Source organism: Carica papaya, chromosome 3, assembly GCF_054855325.1.
Source record: "Carica papaya isolate Zhongbai chromosome 3, ASM5485532v1, whole genome shotgun sequence".
Taxonomy (NCBI): domain Eukaryota; kingdom Viridiplantae; phylum Streptophyta; class Magnoliopsida; order Brassicales; family Caricaceae; genus Carica; species Carica papaya.
Genome location: NC_142311.1, coordinates 3,013,580 through 3,040,575, shown reverse-complemented (window position 1 = coordinate 3,040,575; position 26,996 = coordinate 3,013,580). Strand labels below are relative to the sequence as shown.

The following is a 26,996-nucleotide window of genomic DNA, read 5'->3' as shown; positions in this document are numbered from 1 at the left end:
ACTGATTACGTTTTACTACCTCAAGTAAATGTTTAATAATTTTGGGGGTCAACGTGATTGGAGTTGACTAAATATGACTATGACTGATTATAATAATAACTCTTTTGACATATCTATTAGAAGTGAAAAAATAAGAAGAAATTATTATAATAATTGTGATAGTTCGAAAATATCATCGAGTTGATTTTTTATTGTTGATATATTTAATTTAGTATTTATATGTATTTAGAAACATACAATAAAATTAAAAACATACTTTAAAGTCAAACGGAAAAATGATAGATAGAGATGAATGAATTAGAATAAGCATAAAAATATATAGAAAAATGTGGAAATTTTTTTTAATAAATTAGTATAATGAAAAGTGATAACTTTTAGATAAAGTGACATAACGGAAAGTGACAAGTTTTAAATGAAGTAATATGTGAAAAGTAATAATTCTTTAAATAAAAATATATGTGAAAAATAACTTATTAGATAAAATGACATATAAGAAGTATTAATTTTTTAAATGAAGTGACATAATGAAATATTGTAACTTTTAGATAAAATGCCATGACGAAATAGTGACAATTTTTCTCTTGTGGTTTTTCACTCCTATAAATAGGGGATTGGAGAATGGAGGAAGAGACATTCTGGATAAGATAAAAATAGTAAGAAGTATAGATGCGAGGGAAGAAGAAGGAATACGAAGTGTGAGATTTTTTAGAGTATTGTGAAGTTTTAGATAAAAATCTTTTAAAAAAACTCTACTAAATTCGTGAGAGTAAACAAAGAGAAAAAGATGAGGAATAAGGCTCACAGTCAAAGAAAGTCATAAACCGTTAGAAATGTAAGTCTTTTTTTAAATTTTGAAGTTCGATTTCTCTTTAATTTTTGAAATTAGTTTTTGAGTATTGCATTTGATATTTTTTAGTCAAGAAAGTGAATAAAAATCATTCTAAAACTCTGTTAGATTTTTTACAGAAAAAAATCATAAATAAAGTTGGAACTCTATCAGAATTAAGATTACAACTGCTAAGAATCTAAGGTAAGTGGATATGATGGATGCATAACTCATGTAGTTTTAAAGTATTTTACGTATTTTCAGTATAAAAATGTGAAAATGTTTAATTTATTTTTCGTATTTGCTAAGTATTTGATAAAGTTTTACTTAAATAGAAATATTATTTCACTTTTTATTTTCAAAATGTGATTTTGATATATGTGCATCACTCGTTGTGGAAGGAAGCTGTTTCGAAAGCACCTGCATTAGGCTAGACTTCAATGTGGTCATACATAACTGTTCTGTATTCGGGTGTATAGGAAAACAGTCTGATATGCAGATTTTAACCGTTATGTGTTCAAGGGATAGCGGTGTTTCAAGGTACTCATGTGTCACAGACTATATCTCATCTTATAGTGTAATGGCTAGAACTTATTTACTTAAATCATATACATTTGAGTTAAGTGAAATAACTTAATTTTATTAATCATAAATGTAGCGCCCGGGGAAATTGAAGAAGAAGAGAAAAAAAAAAAAAAAAAAAAAACTCGCGTGCCACGTCAGCAGCCACGTCAGCAGACGCAGTCAGCGGTCCTGGCCAACCAGGACCTGCCACGTGGCAAAACCACGTCGACCGGGGACGGACTACGTTGGCGATCCGCGTGCGCGCGATCGGATGGCCCAGATTTAATCGCACGGACGGCCCAGATTAAATCAAAATGGACGGCTGAGATCAAAAAGTAAAAGGGTATAAATAAGACCCCCACACCAGACCCCAAACCCTAGCCGCCTGCCCTCGCCGGAGAAGACGAACCAGAAGCCGGCCGCCGCCACCCGCCGCCGCATCGGAGGGATTTCTGACCGCCGATCGAGGTAAATTTCATACCCCCGACTCGTTTTTCCACGCTGATTTCTCCAGTGGCCAAATCAGAGCCAAAATCCCGGCCAAACGGCCGAAAAACACGCCGAAAGCCAGCGGCGCCGCCGCGCCCCTTCTCGGTTTTTTGCCTCCGATGAGGCCCTTCTCGGCCTCCGTTTAATACAATTTTTATATCACCGTGATCACCATTCTTTTCTCTACAGGTTGATTGGAGCCGAATCACCAAAACACGAACTTCACCGGAGAGCCACCGCACCCGAGAGCACCGCCGCCGGTAAGCTTCGGTTTTTCGTAAATTTTCGGCCCCCGAGGGCCGTAGGGTTGTTTTATCGCAGGAACCAATGCGAGTGTGGCCGAATTCGGCCGGAAACGGCCAACCCGAGGCGAACCGCCGCTGTAAGCGGCGGCGCCGTCGCCGGAGCAAGGCGGAGCCGCCGTGCCGGAGTTGCGATATTGGCCGAAAGGGGCCCTGGGCCTAATTTGAGATTTTTTGGAACACGTGCAGGTACCAGTAGTGCGTTTCAGTCCCCCAGGAAAAATTCAGGAAAAATTGGGGACAGCCTGTAGGCGCACTGTGAAGCGGTGTTCGAACCCCGAAACGAGTAAGGACCCCTCACCTTATTTCCTATCACGGTTTTAAAGTTTAATAAATGATAAAACGGTATTTCATGAATCAACGAATGTGTGAAATTGCTTAAGATCACTAATGGAGCCCGAGTCTAGTGTGTTTGTCGGTTAACTGTTATTTGGCCTATTTTACAGTTTTAAATGCAGCATGAGGTTCGATGTTTTCATTTTATAGTTTCGTGTGCATATTTTACTGTTTTATTGATTATGGATTTAATGACCGGGATATTGATGTTGTATGTTGTCTGTTTGGCATAAATTATCGTTTTGCTTGTTTGTATGTGATTGATAATGCTGACTGAGGGAAAAGGAGAATGAAAGATTATGTAAATGGAAATTGTATAATGTGTTCAGCCTGACTAGATATCCTGGGAGATGGTGGACGGACCGGGTCCGTAGGGAACCCTACCGGGATTGTGGTCTCCCATACCGGACGGGGTATGGAGATCTTATGTGTTTTGGCGCCCATACCGGACGGGGTATGGGGACGACCCGTTTCACCCTCATACCGGACGGAGTAATGAGGTCTATGGTTTGGCGCCCATACCGGACGGGGTATGGGGACGGCCCTGGAATATGATTTCAAGTGTTAAGGGTTAACGGGTAGCGGGACCCCTATGGATCCCCATGGATACTAGTGGGCTGGTAAATGAGGAAAATATGTTGTGTACCGATTGGATTACGAAAAGCTTGATAGGTATTATGTTATACAGTTTATATATATGGTTTTATGATGATGATGATGTTATTGCTTTCGTATATTGTTTTATGAATTCACCGAGGTAAGTGAATGGTAAAAGTTTTATTATTAATAAAAGGATTTGTTGTAAATTATGCTCAATTGGTCTTTTTGTGTTTTCTACCCACCTTTATCTCCGTGACGGTGAGATATCGTGATGTCTTTACTGGGCTAGTGTAGCTCATTCCTTACTTAATCATTTCAGATCAAGAGGACATCGTTCCCGAGCCGGTTCCGCAGGAGGACGACGAAGGGGACGCCTAAAGACTCCTTAGTCATATTCGTAGCTTTTACTTTCAAGTTTCTCCTTTAGGTAGTTTGATCTTTTATATTTTGTGAGCACGTTTTTGGTTTTAGTGTAAGAGATGTTATTCAAATTTTGACTTCGCTTCCGCATTTGATATTTTTAATATACATTTCATTATGAATTTCCGGGGCTATTACAATAAAAGAGTAGCAAAAATATTACATCCCTTAAATATAAAATAAAAATATATATATGGGCCTCTAAATTTTTTTACTTACATTACTAAATAAAAGTACGAAACAGTAACTTTAATCTTAGAGTCTAGCTTCAAATTTTCTTTCATATTACCACTCATTCTGCAACGGTATCTTTAATATCTGGAGGGTGATAGAGGGTTAGATAAAATATCCTAGAAGTGATATTATAAAATCACAACATAACACACGCAATATATAGTTTCTTTACACACAACAAAATATATATTATATAATCTTTCCAAAATAGATATATAAATTAGAAGATGAATGCACAAATCAAAAAATAGATTCATAATTATTTCATTGTATACTTTATCACTATTATAGAGGGTTAATTAGTTATCATACATTATGTGTAGATACATATACTTATCACTAGTTTCCCATGTACCCAAACACGGAACGACATACATGAGTATCTTGAAATACTGCTACCCTCCAAACACAGAACAGTTAGGGTACGCATATTAGATTATTTCTCCAAATATCCGAACATGAAACGATTATATATGGGTATACACTTATCACTTCGTCAATACACCCCAATACATAACGGTTATGTACAGCTACTTTAAAGCCAAGCATAATAAATGTGCTTTCAGAACAATTTCTTTCCATAATAAGTGATGCACACATATTAAAATCATATTTTAAAAACAAAAGGTGAAATAACACTTACATCAAGCAAAACTTTAACAAATACGAAAGACAATTCAAATACTTTTACATTTTTATATTGAAAATAAATAAAATACTTCAAAATTACATAGGCTTCCATAATATCCATTTACCTTAAGTTCTTAGCAGTTGAAATCTTAATTTCGATAGAGTTCTAGCTTATTTATGATGTTTTTCTCTAAAAAAATTGATAGAGTTTCAAAATAATTTTTGGTCACTTTTTTTATTTAAAAATATATAATATAATACTCAAAAATTAATTCCGAAAATTAAAGAGAAATCAATCTTCAAAACTTAAGAAAATACTTACCTTTCTAACTGTTTATAACCTTATTTTGACCGTGAGCATTCTTCCTCTTCTTTTCCTCTTTTTTTACTCTCACGAACTTAGTAGAGTTTTCCCAAAATTTTTATTTAAACTCTCACAATACTATCAAAAATCACATATTTCGTACTTTTTCTTTCCTCACCTTTATGCTTTTCACTATTTTTCTCTCATCTGAAATGTCATTTTCTCCCTTCTCCCATCCCCTATTTATAGGAGTGAGGAGCCACGAGAGAAAGTTTACTACCATTTTGTCATATTATTTCATCTAAAAGTTGCTACCTCTCATTATATCACTTTATCTAAAAGATTATCACTTTTCACATACAACTGAATCTAAAATATTACCACTTTTCACATGCCCCTTTATATAAAATATTACTATTTTTTATATGTCACTTCATTTAAAAATTGTTACTTTTTGTTATATCACTTTATCTAAAAATTATCACTTTTTGTTATGTCATTTTATCTAAAAATTATCACTTTTTATTATACAACTTCATATAAAAAGTTTCCACCTTTTTTCATGCTTCTTCATGCTTATTTTAACTCTTTCATCCTTATCACTCTTTTTTCTAGTCGACTCTAAACTATGTCCTTAATTTAATTATATAATTTCAAACACATATAAATGCTAAATTAGATATATCAAACATAAGAAATTAACTCGGAGGTATTTTCGAGCTATCACATTCTCCTCCCTTTAAAAAAGAAATTTGGTTCCTCCAAATTGAACTTACTAATTATCACAAACATATATTGGTATTTGGCCTTTATTTTCTATTCTGGCTCCCATGTGACTTTTTCAGTTGAATGATGTTGTCATAATACCTTTACTAAGGAGATTACCTTAGACCGTAATATCATTTCTTTGCGATCCATTACATGCACAGAAAGCTCAATGTATGACAGGTTGTCCTAAAATACAAGGGGTTTATATTAGAGTACATGCGATGGATCTTGGTAATATTTCTTCAGTATCGACACATGAAAGATATTGTGTATATTATCTAACTCAACTGGCAATGTTAAATGGTAGGTGACAGCTCCCACTCTATCCAATATCTTAAAAGGTCTGATACATCTAGGACTGAGTTTTCATTTCCTCCCAAATCTCATGATCCCTTTAATTGGTGATATTTTTAAAAAATACATGGTCGCCTACTTTGAATTTTAAATCTCTTCTCTGATTGTTGGCATAAATTTTCTGCATACTTTGAGCCTTTAGACGATGTTTCATGATCAATTTCACATTTTTTATCGTTTCTTCCACTAATTTAGATCTAACCAATTTTCATTTCTGAACTTCTTCCCAATAAATAAATGATCTGCAAGGTCTTCCGTACAAAGCCTCATAGGGTATCATTTGAATGCTGGACTGATAGTTATTATTATATGCGAACTCAATCAGAGATAAATGATCGTCCCAATTACCTCACAACTCAATGATGCAAGTTTGTAGCATATCTTCTAGATTTTGGATTGTCCGTCCTGATTGACCATCCGTCTGAGGATGGAAAGACATACTAAAGACTATCTTAGTCCTTAAAGTATTCTGTAGACTGGTACAAAATCTTGAAGTAAATCAGAGGTCTCGATCGGAGACGATTGTGATTGGAATTCCATGCAATATCACAATCTCTTTAATATAGATCTTAGCTAATTTGTCTAGTTGGTCATTTATTCTGATAGCCAGGAAATGAGTAGACTTAGTCTATCAACGATAGCCCAAATGGCATCATGCTGGAATCCTGTTTTAGGTAGACCCACCACAAAATTCATGGTAATATGTTTTCATTTCCACTCTACTACCAACAAGGGATAAAGTAGTCCTACTGGCCTCTAACGTTCAGCCTTTATTTGTTGGTAGGTGAGGCATTTGGAAACAAACTCTATTATATCCTTCTTCATCCTATTCCATCAGTATTTGATTTTCAAGTTCTGATATATCTTAGTATTGCTAGGATACATAATAAATATAGAGCAGTGCACTTCTTCTAATATCTCATTTTTCATACTGTTATTATTCAGCACGCATGCTCTATTTCTAAATCTCAATACACTATCTTCCGATAGTTTGAATTTTGGCCTAAGTCTCTTACTGAGATCTTCCATAATCGACTTCAAGGTAAGATCAGACTGCTGAACTTTTCTGATTTTCTACACCAAAATGGGTTGTACTTTTATATTAGCTAGGTATCTTCCTAATCTCTTATGTCAAACATTTAGGTTCAACTTCTGAAACTCCTCTATGAGTCTCTATTTTGAGGTCATCATGTAGGCAAGAGTGTAAGTACTCTTACTACTAAGTGCATTTGTAACTATATTACATTTTTTTATGCTATAAGATCTTACAATCATAATTCTTAAGTAAATCCATCTATCTCGTTTGGCGTATATTAAGTTCTTTCTACAAAAATAAATACTTCAAATTTTTATGGTCAGTGTGAATCTCGAAATTTTTACCATATAGATAATGATGCTAGATATTTAAGAAAAAAAACTATGACAGCTACTTCTAAGTCATGGTATGATAGTTATGCTCATGATTCTTTAATTTTTTAGAACCATATACTATCACTTTTCCGTGTTGCATTAACAAACATCATAATCCTTTATTTGAAGCATCACTGTAGATAGAGAATCCACCAATACTGCTAAAAATAGTCAAGACTAAAGCTATTGTCAACTGCTTCTCAGTTCCTAAAACTTTTGTTCACACCTATCATTTCACTCAAACTTTGTGTCATTTTTAGTTAGTTGAGTTAGTGGAGTAGTGATCTTTGAAAAACTTTCAATAAACTTCTTGTAGTGTCCAAGTAGATTGAGGAAACTTTGAACTTCAGTTACCGTTGTAGGCCTTTTCTAGTTTACTACCGCTTCTACCTTAGATGGATCTATTAATATCCCATCCTTTGAAATTATATGTTCGAGAAAGGCAACCTCCTTTAACTAAAACTCACACTTCTTAAACTTGACATGCAACTTTTTTTCCTAAGTATCCCAAGTTTGTGGACCCTATAAGTCAGAATGAATATAATTCAACTTACCTCTGGTCTTGTGCACTACCTTTTTGTTGAATTTCACTCTGTTTTGTTTGCAAAACACACAGTATTAATAAGAACCTTAGTTCATTCTTTATACTTGTTCAATAAACTCTATATGCTCAAAACAAATAATCCATTGTCACTCATATGACCTAAACATAAATGCCACAATTGCTTCTAATTATTGTTCTCTGATGCTACAACAGCTTTCCCTAAAGCTACATTTTTTAAAAAAAACATACAATCTAGATTCTAAACTATCTTTCATGATTACCTTAGAGCCTTTACATACTTTAAGAGTACCATTCTCTACATAATATTTATAATCTTGAGATGCCAATATAGAAAGAGAAATCAGATTCATCTCATCTGAAGAATATGTCAACACTCAATAGTTTTGATGACACCATCAAATATTCTTAATATGATGTTACCAATCCCAGCTACAAATAATGAACTGCTATTTTCTATATACACAATATCACTCATCTGCTTGGAAGTAGCAAATTAATATTTATGCAAACACATGTGGAATATAGCACCAGAATTAAGAATATAGAAATTCTTTATATGATCTGAACTCATAAATAAAAATACCCCAACACTATTATCACTATCATCAAATTTATCCCTATCAACTATATTAGCAAAACTCTCATGCTATTTTCTTTTATTCAGTCTAGGACAATATCTCTTAAAGTGACATTTCTCCTTACACTAAAAATAATTTTTCTTTTTACCTCTAGATTTTGAACTGCTAATTCTTTGTGCTCTTCCCCTCCTTCCCAAACTTTACTCTTTTGTTCTATGCTTTGTAAAGTTCTTTTTCAATTCTTTTGATTTTAGTGCATTGCTAACATCATCTAGTAAAATACTATATTTTCCATACAATAAAATATTAATAAAAGTCTCATAAGAAGATGGTAATGAACACAATACAATTAATGTATATTATTTTCAATCTTAATATCTATGTTATTCAGGTTCATAATTAAAGAATTAAACTCATTAAGATTCTATTTAATCGGTATACTTTCACTCATTCTCATATTATATTGCATTTTCTTTAAATAAAGGCAACTTATCAGCGATTTTACAGTGTATATCTCTTTCAGTTTTTTCCACACAGTTGAAGTCAAAATCTCTTTAGCAATTTCTTGCATAACATTATTATTCACACTCATAAAAAGCACACATAAGATTCTATCTTGTAGATTTACCTTTTCTAACTCTCTCATACCCTCATGATATCTTTCTTCAATTGACCCACACAAGACTTATAGAATTAGGGACGAACTCATTTTAATCTTTCGTATCGCCATCAAATTTCTCTATCTTATACATTATGAATGTCATCTCAAATCCCCAGACTATGTACAAAAAATAAATAGAGAGAAATATAAATGTCAGAAAATTAAAAAAAAAATCACTCACAGGGAATCACTACTCCACGCAACCACCAGAGCATTGCACGTGCCTCCATATGCCTCCACACGCGCGGTCGCATGAGCTGTTACGCACCGCTGCGACCACCATTCACCATTGTCGAAAAGTATAAAAAAACACCACAGAACCGCGCGACTTGTCGGATCTAACACAAGTATGATGAAAACGCGCTGAAAAAAGTGTCGGGCAATGCCTTCAAGTAAAATGAGTGTCGCGACTCTTTTTTTTCTTTAGCCTGTATTTCGCTGCGTGCAGAGCCGATCGTGCACTGGTCTGCCTCTTTCTGCTGCCTCCTTGCACCAGTCTGAGCTCTCTTGAGGCTATTGCACAGTCAGCTGATGTGAATTGTGCAATTTCCTTATAGATTCGCGGATTTAATCGTTGGCTTGTAACTTGCCAACCGTCGCGCCAACCAAGCTTCCTCCTTCAGGTCGCGCTGCCGATCAACCTACCAGCTTCATCTAGTTATAGCTTTGTCAACAGTTGTTGCTACTACCGCGTCATTGATCTTGTTTTGTGGGAAAGACCATATCTGTTGTAATTTTTTTTATTTTTCTCACTAACTGATATGCTTTCTCTCTCTAGTCTAACTTAAACCCGAGCTCTGATACTACTTATTGAGAAAATTAAGCCCTGAACTATGCATAATTACACCAAAATAAAAGTAGAAAGAAAAGAACTCAAGATTTTAATGTGGTTCTTCGGCACTGTGCCTACATCCATGGGCAAAACCGACAAGAAAGTATTTCACTATAATCAAATAAGAGTATATCACCAATAAGTTAACAAATCTATTTATAGAGAGACTGACAGAGTTTTTTTTAAAAAAAAAAAAATTAGTAGGATATACATCAAATATTTTTTATGATAAATACAAAAATATTTCCAAAAAATACACAAAACACCCACTAGGATAAACATAAGCTATCATCTAAAATATAGATAAATATCACCAAAATTCAAACTACATCAACAGAAGAACTACTTGGTCTTGAGTTACTTTATCTTAATGCAATTGGTGTAATATTTTATCTTGCTAAAAATATATAATTTAATATAGTATTTTCTGTAAATTATTAGCAATATATTATTTTGTCATCTATAAGAAGATATAGGAATATAGTTAAATGTATATTCAAATATCTCTGAATAACCATAGACATAAATAAATTTATTTTATTTAAAGGATAAAAACAACAATTAATTGGTTGTGCAAATGCAAGTTATTTATTTTATCTATATAAATTTATATCTCAGTCATATTTTTTCCTCATATATGGTGATACAGTAATATTATAACAGTGAATAAACTAATATAGTTTTACTTGCTGTATATGAAGCAAGTCAAACATATATATAGTTGAGATTGATGATTCAGCATATTAAATAGACATGTGGTCTACCTAATACAAGGAATGTACTAACACTTTTTTATGAGGATAATAGTACATGCATAGCTCAATTAAGAGAATGATACATTAATGATGATTGAATAAAACATATTTTATCAAAGATTCTTTTTATGCATGATCTATAAAAGAACGGTGATATTGAAGTTCAACAAATACATTTGAATAATTTGTCCGTTCTATTTACCAAATCATTATCCACTATTAATTCGAAAAATTAATATGCAATATCGGTACTTGTTTGCTGTGAGAAATAAAATAACAATTTTTATTGTGGAGGAATATGTTGTATTCTCTTTTACTTGACCAAAGTTATCTTATTGAGTTTTTTTGGTTAGATTTTTAACGAGACAACTCTTCTATTTTAAAATGGATATCCAAAGGAGAGTATTATGAAATTTTCAAATTTTACAGGTTATGGATGCCTATACTTCTTCACGTTCTAATCCTCTTCCCTTGACATAATTTCCTAATTATTTGTTATTTATTTTTAATTTAATTATCAATCTCATATATTCCTATAAAAATAAGTTGTAATAAGGGTTGTTATATAATGAATTTGAAGAAAACCTTCTTGACTATCTTTTTATAACTTATTTATTTATGTATTTTTATTACATTGTTATCATACATTCTTAAAATTTATGAAAAATATTTAATATTTATTATCATAATTAAGAACATTTTATTAGTAATCAAATTTTTATTTTGTTTTATTGCTGATTAACAAATATTTTTATGAAACTTTTAAAAATTTATAAATTTATTTTTTATGAAAATATTATATAGTTAAGTTATTTTACAAAAATATTATCTAAATAAAGTCGTTGTTCTTGTAAGTTTAATATACCTTGTTTTACTTAAAACGTACATATTTTTAATTGATTGTGTGGACCGATCATAATTTTTATCATTAATTAAAAACACAAAAAAAAAAAAAAAATTCATCGTTGTTTAAACTAAGATTTTATATAAATGTCACCTACACTTTTGGCAGAATAATTTTGTCCTAATTAAAAAATTAATATATTAATATCTTATATTATATAAACCAATTTACAATAATATCACCCTTTTTATAACATTAATAAATACATTATTTAATTAAAAAAAAAACCATGTGCACGTTTTCTTAATTCTTTCTTGTTTAAAGTTTTGCTTTGACTAAAAGGAGCCAAATTACAACACTCCAGCCAGCACCCCCTATTTTTAATTATTAAAAACAAAATTGAAAATTCGCCTTCTCGTTTCATACTCCCCTCTTCATCCGAGAGCCGTTCATTGACTGACAACTAAGCGCGTCAAAGTGCCACGTGGTAACATCCTAACGCTGGTCGCCTACTGTAACACCCCCGACTCCCGCCTATAAGTACAACTTCCTCCCTACCATTCCATTTCAACTTCATTCGACGTTTACTTCTCCATTTCCTTCTCCATTTTGTTTCACGATAACGTAATCCTTTTTCTTCTTTCCAACAGTTAAGAGTTTTAAAGTTTCGTGATCATGCCTGCGGGTGGATTCTCCTCCGTGCCGCCATCGGGTGTGGAGTTCGAGGCCAAGATCACTCCCATCGTCGTCCTTTCCTGTATAATGGCTGCCACTGGCGGCCTCATGTTCGGTTATGATGTTGGTGTCTCTGGTAATTAGTCCTTTTACATCCTGATCTCTTGATCTGATCTCCTTTATCTCCACAATATCAATATATATATGCGCATTTATCTATAATTGCATTTGTGAATGCATAAACCATTAGTCCCGTGGAGAGGAAGCATTGTTCGATCACGGTTTCGAGTTTTAAAGTAATTTGTCTTTCGTCAGAAGAAACTGCTTTGGTCAACGCCTATTTCAAAATTTCATACCAAACAGTTCTTTGAAAAGCTCTTTCTCTCTCTCTCTCGTATATAATATAATAGTATATATATATATATATATATATTGTGTATATGATATGTATGTTTATAATTAACACAATCATGTCTACTGTGTCTTACAAGTAATTTCCCTTTTTCAATTTATGCAACTAAAACTGGTATTTTCTTAGCTCTATTTCTGTGTTTCAACTTCCAAGGTCATTCGTAAACCTAGTCTAAAATCGACATGGATAAACCATTATTGACGTTAGAGTCATTTGTTTTTGGTCGAAGAAAAGCTGTTTAATAAGTGCTGATTAATTTATTTAACTTTTTATTAGTTAAGGAAGGAGGAAAATTATAAGTTTTAGAATTGAGAATTTGACAAGAAAATGAGAGGGAATAGACGACTTTCTCCCGCCAAACTGGAATCTCTGGTCAGCTTCTGTTGATCAGTGTGAAAGTATTAAAATAGGCATGGTTAAGAAATAAAGCGTAGGGGTATTATAGGGATTTCAATTAATTTTATCGTCGTCACTCCGTTGACGAATAGAGCGTCGGTGGAGTCCGGCCGTTGATCTGTTTCTCTGACCAATAGAATTCACTCTCTCTCTCTCTAGCTGTTCATCTTTTTAATTGGCCATGATTCTACAGCTACCTCCTTCTGATTTAATTAATAGATAATATAAAATATATTTTATTTTATTTATTTTTTAATTAATTAATATTGATTTCATCCCGATGTTATCTGAAAGAATCACAAGCTTTAATTATTTGATATCATAATCTTTCCTGATTCATTGTGTGGATATTATAACTTTTTCTGGATGGCGTAATCCACATATCATACTTTAAATTACAAAATCCCTGTTTAATCGAAATCAAGTACGATTATAACTAAATGTTCTAAAATAGCATTTACCAATATGGAAAAAAGCACCTTTCGAAGTTTCCAGTTTCAGAGCCCGTGTTGATTAACTTTATGTTTTGCCTTTTTGGGGCAGGAACTGAATACTATTTTGCCCAAAAATAAGAAAAATATTGCGGGCATGTACCTGCCAAATAGTTTGGTGCAATTTTGTTAAAGGGAGTTGTCAACATAAAGCATGAAGTTTGCATGAGTTCATTTCTCTTTTCAGTTGGTTACTGGCAGTTATGATATTCAGTTGGAGAAAGTTGCTTTTAATTATGTAACTTTAGGCTATGTTGGGAAGAAATTAAATTAACCTAGTTTCTAGAATTCATTTGAATATTCAGTTAGTTTAATTACCATTAAGGGAAAATTCTATTAAAATTAATGAAATTGAAAATATATTCATTTAATTCAACTTTAAAATTTCCTAAAAATTTAATTTTTGTCAACTAGAAGATGTGACGAAGAAATAATTAGCAATTAATTAATATATGTGAATTTTGGTGGGCATGTCAAATTTCAGGAGGTGTAACATCAATGCCGGATTTCTTGAAAAAATTCTTCCCAGTGGTGTATCATAGGACGAAACAGGATGCGGAGCTGGATAGCAATTATTGCAAGTACGACAATCAAGGCCTACAACTCTTCACATCGTCGCTGTACCTAGCCGGCTTAACGGCCACCTTCTTTGCCTCCTACACTACCAGAATGTTCGGCCGGAGGCCTTCCATGCTCATTGCTGGCTTTTTCTTCATCGTCGGCGTCGTCCTCAATGCTGCAGCCCAAGACCTTGCTATGCTCATTATTGGAAGGATATTACTTGGTTGTGGGGTCGGTTTCGCTAATCAGGTATGTAATGTCCATAAAATTTATTTTTAATTCTTATAATTTAAGTTAATTCTTATAATTGTGGGATCGAAATCACACTTTTATATATATATATATATATATATATAAAGAAGGTTGGTTTTTATATGTGAATTTTGTTATTAATTAAAACTTAATTAATAGTTTATTTTTACATTTCCTTTTATAAGAATGTGAGTTAGAAATTGAATTATATTTTTGTATATGATTGATTATATTGATAGTGGTGTATAAATATTATTAGTTAAGAAATATATAAATTTACAGTCAAAAAATAAATCTTTATCTTATTTTGACTGATGATAACTTGAAAAGATTAAGGGTAATTATAGCGGTATTAAACTGGTTAGCTATTTAACTTCTTTGATGACAATTAGTAATATCCTAATTTGATCAAATATAAAATTCTCACCTCAAGATCTGTCGAATAAGCTTGTCGAATAAACCTGTCGACGTGCTTTCTTACACGGTGGGTGTACCAACTGGTGGAAAGAAGTGTTCCTGATCAATTAAATGAGAAACTGTGATAGATATATAAGCAAGTGTTTGACTTATCCCAGATGTGATTGAGACATTTGTCATCCTTTTCTGACTTTAATTTGAGAAGCCATATATATCGTACGATAAAAGACGTCAAAGCGTGGAGTAGATATTGAGAAAGTTCAATGAAAGCTCATTTCTTAGGACTTGCCACCTTGCTTTAAGAACCATTTTTTTTTTTTTTTTTAATTAATTCATTGTTGGAGACGTGATTCTCCAATTTCCAAATTTCTACTCTGTCCTCTTGTAATACTAATTAAAATATTACTGCTGCGGCGTGTGTATGACCCAAGGGGGGTGACACACTGAGACTGGCTATCTACATATCTCTTGCTAAAATGTATATATAGTTAAAACATCATGAACTTGTTTTTATTTCATCATTTTGAATGTTGAACTTATGCAGATATTTTCCTGATGTATAACTATTTCACTATAGTTAATTCAATATGCTTGAAACAGGCAGTGCCATTGTTCTTATCAGAGATTGCACCTACAAGAATTCGCGGAGGATTAAACATACTCTTCCAACTTAATGTCACTATCGGCATCCTTTTCGCCAATCTTGTCAATTACGGGACTGCAAAGTAAGTTGATTCTCTCAAAACACCGTTTCCAAATTCTTTTATTCGCTTCCACCCACAACAAAACAAACAACGCTATTTTAATAACCAGTAATGAAACCATTTTTTCAAAGTGATTATTATTTTTACGGATATTTAAGTTTAATTGTTTAATATGTACGTCAGTATAATTGTTGCTGATTTTCAGTCTGACCGTACACGTGCCGTGCGGCTACATTATATCACCTTAGTTAATAGGTTTATGTGCCAACTATTTTATTTATTTATTACAATTTATATCCATTTATTTTTTGAGAGGTAATTGGTAGTCCGTATTGACTTATTTATTCTTTTGTTTATTCAACGGCTGCGTGTTTGACTTATTTATTATTGTTATACCTGACGATGCGGATATATATATAATCTGGACAGCCGAATATTAGATTTATAAATAATTTAATAAAATACTTTATTCTATCAAAACATGATAATATATCAGGCTCTTATTTACTAAATAAAATCATTCTTATAGAAAGTCCAACATCTCGTAATTCATTATAAAAAAGATAAATATCAAAAGAATAAGATTTTTAACATGGAGATTGGTTTCACCTTGGGCACGGTGGAAGAGGCCCAAGGGCCGGTATTAAGTGTTCTTTACTAATTGTCAGGCCTTTGTTTATGTGGTAAAAAGCCAATATATATATATATATATATATATATATATATAGATTGTTCCTTTTTGGTGTCTGAAAGTTTGCCTTCTAGTGTGAATATTTCATCATTTTTGTAGCCCATGTATGCAAAGTTGGGAGAAGATTAATATTTTATTGCCCTGTACCAGTAATGAAGACTGATATAACATTGGTTTGGGTTATGCCACAGGATTGAGGGAGGGTGGGGTTGGAGAGTATCATTGGGGTTGGCCGGCATTCCAGCAGTTCTCCTAACCTTGGGGGCCCTCCTGGTAGTGGAAACTCCCAACAGCCTGATCGAGCGTGGCCTCCTCGATGAAGGAAAAGCTGTGCTCAGGAAGATCCGCGGCACCGAGAAAATCGAGCCCGAATTCTTGGAGCTCGTTGAAGCCAGCCGTGCTGCTAAACAAGTCAAGCACCCTTTCAGGAATCTCCTTAAGAGACGAAACAGACCCCAACTGGTTATTGCAGTCGCCTTACAGGTCCCTCGTCTTTTCCTTCTTTATTTTCCCCATATGTATGCAATTGATATTCATGTCTTAATTATATATAATATATTGGTGTTTTCCAAACAGATTTTCCAGCAACTCACCGGCATCAACGCAATCATGTTCTACGCCCCAGTCCTATTCGACACTTTAGGATTTCATAGTGACGCTGCCCTTTACTCAGCAGTGATTACAGGTGCTGTAAACGTTCTATCCACCGTTGTTTCTATCTACTCAGTGGACAAAGTGGGTCGGCGCATGCTTCTGCTTGAAGCCGGTGTGCAAATGTTTTTCTCTCAACTTGTTATAGCAGTACTACTAGGAATCAAGGTGAAAGACCACTCTAATAATCTATCCCAAGGTTTCGCCATCTTGGTGGTTGTGATGGTTTGCACTTTCGTTTCTGCTTTTGCATGGTCTTGGGGTCCTCTTGGTTGGCTCATACCAAGTGAAACTTTCCCACTTGAGACTCGCTCCGCCGGACAGAGTATCACTGTTTGTGTCAACTTGGTCTTCACTTTTGCCATAGCTCAGGCCTTTCTTTCTATGCTCTGTCATTTAAAGTTCGGCATATTCATCTTCTTCTCTGGCTGGGTGTTGATCATGTCAATCTTTGTTCTGTTTCTGCTCCCGGAGACTAAAAATATTCCGATTGAGGAGATGACGGAGAGAGTTTGGAAACAACATTGGTTCTGGAAGAGATTTATGGATGAGGACATTCATTACCCCCACCCACACCCACAAAACGGTGTCGCTTCTAACAAAAAGTGGCATGTCAATTCCTTTGATCCTGCTTCCCAATTGTAAGATCTTAATTAATTATTGCCGAATAGTTAGGAATATATAGACAGGGAAAAAAAGAATGAAAAGGAAAGATAGGTGCCCCATGTAATTTTGTCTTGCGTTTATGTATTCGCCACAATTTGATGTTCTTTGTAATTCAAATCGATCAGTTTCGATCTGTAGTATGATCGGCAAGGTTAACACTGAAGATGAAGTCAGAGCTCTTAACCCAATCCTTCTTCCCCTGGCTAATCTTCAAATTAACTTGAGTAAATATGACCCCTTCATTGAGGAATCTGTTTTGAAAGAGAAATGATAAAATATAATACTTTAATCCGACCAAAAAAAGGAAGTCGAAGGCAAGAAATAGGTGGAAGAACATAATGAATCACCGAACTGAAAGTCCACCGCTCTGCTATGCTGATTATTTGAATTTTTTACACATGGGAGGAAATGCTCCAAATGGGGGATTAGGCTGGTTGGTATTAAAAACACATTTCCTAAACTAATCATCAAGTTTGGGCCATGGACCATCAACAACTAGGCTGACAATCAGGGGATGTCCACCCACGTTAGTGCTGCAATTTAAGTTTAAAACCATTACGATTTCTTATTTTATTTGGTTAAAAAAAAAAAGAAGATAATCATGACTCGTGGGAATAGAAAAATAATGGGTGGTTTTGATTAGGGAAGAGATTAATTAAAATTTGTGGGGAATACAAGTAGATGTAGATGGAGATGAATTTGCATAACGTGGGGTAGGAGAGAGTAGCAGGAAAGCAATAATGTTTTTGTCATTTAAGGGGAAATAAATTATGATATTTCAACCAAAAACGAAACATAATTGAAGTGTTATTGAGGACAAATGATGAAGGAGAGTCATGATGGATGGCATTCCCCCTTTTGCCTATAGAAAATGAAACTCCATCCGCACCACCCCCAACTGCAAATATATACATTTGTTTCTTTTCTTTTTCTCCATTCCCAAATTTTCTTTTCTTTATACCCACGAGACGAAAAGAATACTACTAAGACAAGCACTCACCGCTGCTATTTTTTTTTTTTTTTTATAAAATTGAACCCATCAAAAATAAAAAGTAAAGAGAGTTTAAAAAATTTTAGTTGTCTTGTTACTTCATCCTTATTACAAATATGTGGATTTATTTCATCATATTAAAAAAATAATAATAATTTATATTTTTTTATATTTTTGATTAGTTTGTATATATTTTTTTTAATTAATAAAAATAAAAAGTGAACTTGGTGACTTAATTTTTCTGAAATAAAAAAACTAATACAAAAAATTGCTTAGAAGAAATGCGTGTTAAAGAAAGGGGGACCAGACCAAACCAAACCAAATGATGAATTGACGCACACTTACACCTCAACAATCAATAAAGGTCCACTCCAAAAGACTTATTTATAAACGCCTGCAGACACCCGAGTCCTTTCAATTCCCTCTCTCTCTCTCTCTCTCTCTCTCTCTTTTCTCGCATAGCTAAGCTCATGGCTTTGGTGGTGGTATTGCTAATTGCCATGGCCATGGTGCAGTTGTCACATGCAGCCGTTTACAAGGTTGGGGATTCAGCTGGATGGACCATCATTGGCAATGTTGACTACAAACAGTGGGCTGCTACCAAGAATTTCAAAGTTGGTGACACTATCAGTAAGTCTCATTTCCTTTTCTTCTTCTTTCTTTATTTCTTGTTTTGGGGTAATCAATCATATAACAGATACTTAATTTCTTGATTTGAACCCAATTCAATCTTCTCTACATCCCTAATTTGTATACTCTTTTTTTTTTTTTTTTTTTTTTTTTTTTCCCGCCTTGATCTGCTGAGAATCTCAATCTTCTATTTTATTCTATAAGATGTGTGTGTGTGTGTGTATTCTTCCTACCCAATTATCTGTCAATTCTCAGTTTTCTCTAATTATTACTGCCTTCTTCACTAGAACCCTAGTGGCCCTACTACTGTTTCTCTTTGGTTGGTAGATTTTAATTTTCTGGATTTTCTTTCAAGGTTATTTTATCTTCAGTGGTCCAAGTTTCACTTGGTTTGGGCATCATGTTCCCTCATTTTATTTTCATCTATCTTTTATGTTTATTTAATTTTTTATGGACCCGGATATGTAGAAGTTTTAAAAAGTAAAAAATATAATATTCTGAAACATGTAAGACATTATAATGCATGAAAAGAAAGGAATTGGCTATTCTTGATTGGGTTGTAAAAGTTATTTTGAAAGTACCAAGAATTTCTAAACTTTTGTCTGGTTTGTTTTGATGGTTTGTAAATTCTTGGAACTTGGTAAACCCTAGTTATGGCTTCTCTATCTTTTTGTTTTTGTTTTCCATTTTCAATCTAACATCACGCGGTCTCCAGCAATTGTAGGTATGATAGAAACTTTTTCTTTTAGTGTAGCATTGATGGAAAAGGTATCTTTTTCTTCTGTGCTTTCATTTTGGAATATCCATTCATCAATCCACCCATTAGCGCTAAAGCAGGCAAGAACTGTGAACCCATTATATCAATCTTTATCTGCATAAATTATGATTACCCACCCCCCCCCAAAAAAAAAAGAAGAAAGAGGCAAATGCAGCAAGTTTTCAAGTGAAGGAGCCGATGATTTGGGATCTGCCAATGCTAATTAATATTGTAATGATGTTTTATTGTGGGGACAGTTTTTCAATACAATGCTCAATTTCACAATGTGATGCGGGTGAATCATACCATGTATAAAGCTTGCAATGCCTCGGCTCCATTGGCAACTTTTACCACTGGCAGAGACTCCATCAATATAACCACTCACGGCCACCATTACTTTCTGTGCGGTGTTCCTGGCCACTGCCAGGCCGGCCAGAAGGTTGACATCAATGTCATTCGAGCTTCTGCGATGTCTCCAACTCCCTCCATGGAGTCTTCCCCTTCCCTTGTCCCTGCACTTGCTGCTTCTGCACCTTCACCCAATAATGCTCCTTCTTTCAAGGGTAGCCTAATTGCCCTCACTATTCTCGGTGTCTTCGTAATTTATGTCCTGGGTCTTGCTTAAACACCTTGTTGTTAGCCTTGTGTAGCCAGCTATTGTGGGTGTTTTGAATTACCTCCCAGCCAACTCATCATAATTTTGTACTCTTTCTTTAGAATTTAATAAACAATATTTTCATTGTTTATCTGACATTACCTTCAAATTACTTTCTTTCAGTATATAATTCTAAAGAAAGGTGCAAGTGCTGATAGAATGTATTCTATCATTGTCCTGCTGTCACAGATTGATCTGAATTGAAACTTTGAATGTATGTTCATAATCCAAATCCCCACGTATTTATTGAAGCAACAAAATTTTGAATGCTTGAATCATAAACTAAAATAGAGAATTAAATATAAAAAAAAGCCTAGCTAGCAGCAGAGTTTGAATTTAATGGAATCCAAGAAATGAAGAAGGGTTTTCTAAATGTTGGATCTTGAATCTGCATCAGCATCCTCCATATAATTTTTCCAGACAGGATGTTTCTTCCAGACTCTGTCAACCATGGCATCAATAGGAACACCCTTTGTCTCTGGCAAAAGGAAGATTGTGAATAATCCCATCACAAAAATCCAAGCAGCGAAGAAGAAGAAGATAAAAGCTCGCATATGACACATCATCGACAAGAATGCTTGAGCTATAATGAAGGTGAAGAGCATGTTAGAGCTGACTGCAAATGCAAACCCTGCAGTTCTTGTTTCCAGAGGGAATGTCTCACTAGGTATCAGCCAACCAAGGGGACCCCAAGACCAAGCAAATGCCATTACAAACAGACACACGAGAACCACCACCAACCATGCTTCTGATTTCGATAGCGAATTCGTAGCTTTCAGATTTACCAGAAGAATAACTCCAATCGCACTCTGCACAGTTTAATTACTCGTTATATTCATGTGTCTATCAATCAACTCATATCTGTAATACATAAACAAAAAGGTATACCTGGCTGATAAACATTTGTACACAGGCTTGGAGAAGTAATTTCCTCCTACCAGCCTTGTCAACAGCATAAATGGAGACTAAAGTGCTAAACACATTGACAAGTCCGGTAATAACAGATGACAACAGCGAAGCATCGTTCTTGAATCCAACAGTTTGGAAGAGCACAGGTGCGTAGAACATAATTGCATTGATCCCTGTAAACTGTTGAAACACTTGAAGACAGATACCGATAATCAATGGTGGTCTGTTAGATCGATTCATTAGATTCTTAAATGGGTGCTTGACCTGTCTTGCAATGTCGCAAGCTGTCTTGATTTGCTTGAATTCTACATCTACTTCTTGGACGCCTCTGATCTTCTTGAGTGCTTTTATGCCTGCTTCCTCTTTTCCATGCTCCACCAGGCTCGTGGGTGTTTCAGTGATCACCAACGAGCCAATGAAGAGGAAGATGGCTGGCACACCGGCCAGTCCTAGAGACAATCTCCATCCATATGGGTGCATGTTTGAGGTTGCGTAGTTCACAAGATTAGCTATGAATATTCCTATAGTTACAAATAATTGGAACAGAATGTTCACTGCTCCACGGCTAGTAACTGGAGCTATCTCGGACAAAAACAAAGGAACAGACTGCAAAACATATCAATGGTAAATCATTTGTTGGATCATCAACACATGAAACATACATATATATATATGTATAGATAGATATACCTCATTGCCAAATCCAACTCCCAAACCCAGAAAAATCCTGCCTGAAATGAGGAGGAAAAGGTTATGAGCAGCAGCACTTAAGGCAGCTCCGAGCAGGAAAAAGCACGAGGCTACGAAGATGGTAGGCCTTCGACCGAATGTTGAGCAGACTTTTGAGGCGGCGAAACTTGAAAAGAGAGCAGCCAGGTAGAGTGAAGAAGTAAAAAGCTGAAGATACTGGTTGTCGTATTTACAGTAATTATCTTCTTTAGCATGAAGCTTTTTCTCATATACAGAAGGGAAGAATTTTATCAGGAAATCAGTCATGGCGGTTACCCCTCCTGTACTCATCACATGTAATGAATCATAAGAGAACTTCCACTGTTATTGATCCAGATAGGAAGGAAAATGTTTGCAATCATTTTCAAAATTTTTTTTTTCCATAAAAATTTCATTAAGTAATAAATACACATGGATCATAATATAATTTTTTAACGAATATCAATTACATTACAATCAATTAATAAGAATGCACGAGATAATTTGATTAGAGATGAAAATACGATCTCATATATTAAGTAGGTATAATTTGATTGAAGAACAAAATTTAACAACAAAATTCCTTTGTTTATTTCAAATAAAACCTTAGTCTAAATAGTATCTCTATTACCACATTACAAAATGGATTCATGCATGAATTTATGCAAAAACTTAACAAATAATTTCAACTTTAAAACAATGTAAACCTGGTTTTTTACTATTTTAATTTTCATAAAACGATAAGTTAATTAACAATACAGTCTGATAATCAGTTTAATCACATCCGATAATAAAAGAGAAGAAACCTGAAATTCCAATGTCATAACCAAACATAAGACCCCCGAAGGCAGCAAGAATCCAACATATCACCACATAAACGGTGCGTTTTGATGGAAAATCCTCTGACTCATAACTCATTTCTTTCTCTTCTTCTTCTTCTTCTTCTTCTTCTCCTTCTTCTCCTTCTTACTGGGATCTGCTTCTCCAATGCTTTAAAGTTGAGAAACCGAAAATAAAGAGGAGAGAGAAAGACATTATTTGTATTAAATTAAATTAAATTAAATTTCTTAAGATGTAAAGTTGATTGGTAAAATCCTAAATTACTTAAAAGACGTTGCAAATTATGAGCAGAGACGGTCAACAGTCATTCAAAACATTTTACTCAATCTGTCCATTAAATTTTCATTTGTGATATTTTCCAAAACCATTTGTTATTCTTTCTTCATATATAATATATGCCAGCTTCTCCATTATATTTTTATATTCTCCTGCATTTTATATTATCTTCCCTACTCCTTTTCACTAATTATGCAGGAATAAATTCAAAATCTTCTTAAATGGAATTCTTGATCCAGTATAAATATATAATCTTCCTCATCACTATCACCATAATATTCACCCCAATTTTGTAAAATTCTCCTTTATGTTCTCCACCTCTTAACTTTTTGTATGTAAATCGAAGGGGGTTTAATATCTAACTTCACTACTATCATTCATGATGCTTGGTTCTTCAATTCATGGTGGATTCAAAATTTTTTTATACTCACTTGATTTAATATTACTGTAACTTGATCATTCTTATACATTCTTCTCAGATAAAAATCTAATCGTTTCGTAGATGAAGCACAATATTATCATGTTCTTATGGGTTCGTATTCTTTATTATTCTACTATTTATTTTATATTTTCTCGTGATAATATAATTATTAGTGTATTCCTCAATTTTATTATTAATACTCCTAAAAAAAATTTAAACTAAGTCACTATCTTTTCATTTTAACACAATAAATTAACGCCAAAAAGAGTAAATTATATGAATTTATCTTGTTAATGAAACTTATAAAAAACAAAAAGTTGGGCCATACATGGGAGAGCATATTTATATAAAATGATATAAAAACAATCAATCTTCATCTTGGCCGTCAACAAAATATCTCTTCCAGAACCAGTGTTTTTTCCAGACCTTCTCAGGCATGGCGTCAATGGGAACACCCTTGGTTTCTGGTATAAAGAAATATGCAAACAGACCCATCACCACAATCCAACCCACGAAGAAGAAGAAGATTCCGGCCTGCATGCTGCACAGCATCGACAAGAAAGCCTGCGCAATCAAAAATGTAAAGAACATGTTGCAGCACACCGCTAATGCAAATCCTGAAGTTCTCGTCTCCACCGGGAAAGTCTCGCTCGGAATCAGCCAACCCAGCGGCCCCCATGACCATGCAAATCCCATCACGAAAGCACACACGCAGATTACCACGATAATTGCCTCTGCTTTATCAAGTGACCCAAGTGGTTTCAAGTCCTTCAATAGAATCACTCCGATGATACCCTGTTTGGAAAAGAAAAAGACGTTTGAGATAAGATTTAACTCTGATGAAGAAGATTTTGACTATGATAATGATTATGATGAAGAACCTGGGCAATGAACATATGAACAGAGGATTCCAGAAGTAGAATTCTCCTTCCTGCTCTGTCAACCAGGTAAACACCAACGAATGTGCTCAGCACGTTGATACTTCCTGTAACAACAGAAGACAGCAATGAAGCGTCGTTTCCAAAACCAACAGTCTGAAACAACACAGGAGCGTAGAACATAATGGCGTTGATGCCGGTGAACTGTTGGAAAAGTTGGAGTAGCATTCCGATCACCAATGGAGGTCTACTGGCAGGGCTAAATAGTTTTCTATAAGGATCTTTGATCTGCCTTGCTGAATCACATGCTTGAACAATTGAATCGAATTCGAGATCGACATTTGCTACACCACGAATCTTTTTTAGAACTTTCTTGCCTTGATCCAGTTTCTGGCGCTCCACTAAGCTTGTGGGTGTCTCACAAATGGCTAAAGAACCCACACCGAGAATGAAGGCAGGAACACTGATTAGACCTAAAGCCAACCTCCAGCCATTAGGATGAATGTTGGAGCAGAAAAAGTTAACCAGATTGGCTATCAAGATTCCTATGGTTACAAATAATTGAAAGCAGATGTTGAGACCCCCTCTGAGCCTTGCCGGTGCAATCTCTGAAAGAAACAGAGGAACAGCCTGCAAAAAATCATCAAATCAATTTCAATAAAACCCTTCAGTTTAAAAAACTTAAAAAAGGAGAATTGTAATTGTGATTACTTGATTCCCAAATCCAACTCCGAACCCGAGAATAATTCTACCAAGGATAAGCATCCACAAATGTTGAGCACCAGCAGTTAATCCAACTCCAACCAAAGAGAAAAGAGAGGCTAATTGCATTGTGGCTTTCCGGCCAAGCTTTGAGCAAGACTTAGAAGCAATGAGACTGGCAACAAGAGCAGCTAAGTACAAAGAAGATGTGAAGAGCTGGAGTAATTGATTGTCATATTTGCAGTAATTATTTTCAAAGGCCACCTTCTTTCTCTCATATACTACTGGGAAGAACTCTTTCAAGAAGTCATCCATGGCTGTCACCCCACCTGACAGATTCACCAGTTGAAAAAAAAATGAATACATTCTCAAAAACATACATATTTACGTATATATCTAGAAAATTCTGACCTGAAATTCCAATATCATAGCCAAAAGTGAAGCCACCAAAGGCAGAAATAAGGACACAAACTAGGACATAGATGGTAACCTTGCCCTCAAACTCTGGGGCATCTTGAGAAGTGATGACAACTGCAGGCATGTTGGAGATATATAAATCTCCTGGTGTATGTAACTGGGTTTAAGTAGTAAAATGTGAATCAGCATACACGGGAAGCTCAGATTTGAGATGGAGCAGATGAATACAAAGCAAGTTAAAAGATCCGAAGTACAAGAGACAGGACAAACTGCGAAGAGAAAAGACCTGTAAGGATGTGTTAGAGAGAAGGGATTAATATAAATAAAAAGCAGACCAAGTCGAATAGAGATAAATGCTAAAAACGGAAATTGAACTAAAAATAGAATAAAGAAACTAGAGCCCCATGTATAGCGCTTTCCCAGCAGTTTTCTAGTGCCTATTTTGTTTTTCTCGGCTGTTTATCTCCCTCAGATATGAAAAGGTTAACGAATTTATCCTTAACAAAATCCAACAAAAGTATGAGTTTGCTCTTCTCTACTTGCCAACTTTCTCTCCCTCTTCAAACTTACACCCATAAGTAGGTTAAAGTTTCGGTTGGAATTTTATTGGATAACTACAAATTTGCTATTAAAATCTAAATATTTTGTTTTATGTATATTTTTTTATTGGCTTCCTTTTTAATTATTCCAGTAATACTGTTAATTTTGGTATAACGAAATATGGAAAATTAACAAATAAATTTGTAGTATGTCATGTCATGAATATAAGTAAATTTAGCACCAAAAAAACATTACAAATTTTTTATTTTTTATTTAGTTGTATAAATAATTTAATCCAATTTATCTATATTATTTGCATAAAAAAAAAATATAATTCAATTCAAAAAATTCAACACTTTTAATATTCATTTATTTACTAAATTATTTATTATAAGTTAATGTAAAATAAATTTTTTTTTTTTTGTGTAATTAAAATTTAAGTATCACTTATTTTGATAAATGACAAAGCATGTTATGTTTGTTTTTGTTTGTATGACATACTACATACATGTTCTAGTACATTAAACAAAACAAAATCGATTACTAGAAGCGCTCATCTCTGCAAATGTTAGGTTTCGTATATATTTAGCTCATTTTCTTCTTAGCATTTGAATTCCAACTCCTTTTTTTTTAATATAATTTCATTCTTTCACTTGAATCGAGTATTTTTAAGCCCAATCTCCCACCCACAAATAAATGTGTCCATATTTATAATGTCCATATAATTAGCTGCCCGGATACAGTACATGTATATATATGTATATATATATGTACATATATATACATGTACACAAAACACATAAACCTTCTCTCAAATGACTGAAACACGTCAAAAAACAACATTCAATTGCAACCTACTCTTTTGAACCAAACTTCTGGAACAT

At 34.1% G+C, this 26,996-nt stretch overlaps 4 protein-coding genes across 4 annotated transcripts; 2 read left to right on the top strand and 2 right to left on the bottom strand.

Annotated features, from left to right (window-relative positions):
• The first annotated feature begins 12,032 nt into the window (after positions 1-12,032).
• Positions 12,033-17,576, top strand: MSS1 (Major facilitator superfamily protein). Its single transcript, XM_022051324.2, has 5 exons — positions 12,033-12,283; positions 13,931-14,256; positions 15,277-15,401; positions 16,263-16,554; positions 16,648-17,576. Exons 1-5 carry the CDS (start codon positions 12,148-12,150, stop codon positions 17,365-17,367), a joined length of 1,599 nt encoding a protein of 532 aa, XP_021907016.1. The 5' UTR covers positions 12,033-12,147; the 3' UTR covers positions 17,368-17,576.
• A 1,144-nt stretch (positions 17,577-18,720) lies between these two features.
• On the top strand, positions 18,721-20,517 carry LOC110821492 (Cupredoxin superfamily protein). The gene is made up of 2 exons (XM_022051356.2): positions 18,721-19,009; positions 20,024-20,517. The coding sequence occupies exons 1-2, from the start codon at positions 18,850-18,852 to the stop codon at positions 20,389-20,391; spliced, it is 528 nt and encodes a 175-aa protein (XP_021907048.1). The 5' UTR covers positions 18,721-18,849; the 3' UTR covers positions 20,392-20,517.
• A 272-nt stretch (positions 20,518-20,789) lies between these two features.
• On the bottom strand, positions 20,790-23,053 carry LOC110821458 (sugar transport protein 8-like). Its single transcript, XM_088214680.1, has 4 exons — positions 22,845-23,053; positions 22,021-22,340; positions 21,310-21,936; positions 20,790-21,230 (listed from the first exon to the last, which is right to left on the bottom strand). The coding sequence occupies exons 1-4, from the start codon at positions 22,954-22,956 to the stop codon at positions 20,790-20,792; spliced, it is 1,500 nt and encodes a 499-aa protein (XP_088070806.1). The 5' UTR covers positions 22,957-23,053.
• A 774-nt stretch (positions 23,054-23,827) lies between these two features.
• Positions 23,828-25,874, bottom strand: LOC110821474 (Major facilitator superfamily protein). Its single transcript, XM_022051334.2, has 4 exons — positions 25,567-25,874; positions 25,165-25,484; positions 24,457-25,083; positions 23,828-24,370 (listed from the first exon to the last, which is right to left on the bottom strand). The coding sequence occupies exons 1-4, from the start codon at positions 25,694-25,696 to the stop codon at positions 23,942-23,944; spliced, it is 1,506 nt and encodes a 501-aa protein (XP_021907026.2). The 5' UTR covers positions 25,697-25,874; the 3' UTR covers positions 23,828-23,941.
• Between the last annotated feature and the right edge of the window lie 1,122 nt (positions 25,875-26,996).

What these genes read in the sequence shown, in the direction of transcription:
- LOC110821458 (XM_088214680.1), bottom strand. Translation starts at nt 22,956, where the DNA reads ATGAGTTATGAGTCAGAGGATTTTCCATCAAAACGCACCGTTTATGTG. An exon ending in TTATGACATTGGAATTTCAG is followed by an intron (nt 22,341 to 22,844) that starts GTTTCTTCTCTT and finishes TGATGAGTACAG; the next exon opens with GAGGGGTAACCGCCATGACT. An exon ending in GAGTTGGATTTGGCAATGAG is followed by an intron (nt 21,937 to 22,020) that starts GTATATCTATCT and finishes TATGTTTTGCAG; the next exon opens with TCTGTTCCTTTGTTTTTGTC.
- MSS1 (XM_022051324.2), top strand. Translation starts at nt 12,148, where the DNA reads ATGCCTGCGGGTGGATTCTCCTCCGTGCCGCCATCGGGTGTGGAGTTC. An exon ending in TTATGATGTTGGTGTCTCTG is followed by an intron (nt 12,284 to 13,930) that starts GTAATTAGTCCT and finishes GTCAAATTTCAG; the next exon opens with GAGGTGTAACATCAATGCCG. An exon ending in TTATTGCAGTCGCCTTACAG is followed by an intron (nt 16,555 to 16,647) that starts GTCCCTCGTCTT and finishes TTTTCCAAACAG; the next exon opens with ATTTTCCAGCAACTCACCGG.
- LOC110821492 (XM_022051356.2), top strand. Translation starts at nt 18,850, where the DNA reads ATGGCTTTGGTGGTGGTATTGCTAATTGCCATGGCCATGGTGCAGTTG. An exon ending in CAAAGTTGGTGACACTATCA is followed by an intron (nt 19,010 to 20,023) that starts GTAAGTCTCATT and finishes TTGTGGGGACAG; the next exon opens with TTTTTCAATACAATGCTCAA.
- LOC110821474 (XM_022051334.2), bottom strand. Translation starts at nt 25,696, where the DNA reads ATGCCTGCAGTTGTCATCACTTCTCAAGATGCCCCAGAGTTTGAGGGC. An exon ending in CTATGATATTGGAATTTCAG is followed by an intron (nt 25,485 to 25,566) that starts GTCAGAATTTTC and finishes TGAATCTGTCAG; the next exon opens with GTGGGGTGACAGCCATGGAT. An exon ending in TTCATATGTTCATTGCCCAG is followed by an intron (nt 24,371 to 24,456) that starts GTTCTTCATCAT and finishes TTTTCCAAACAG; the next exon opens with GGTATCATCGGAGTGATTCT.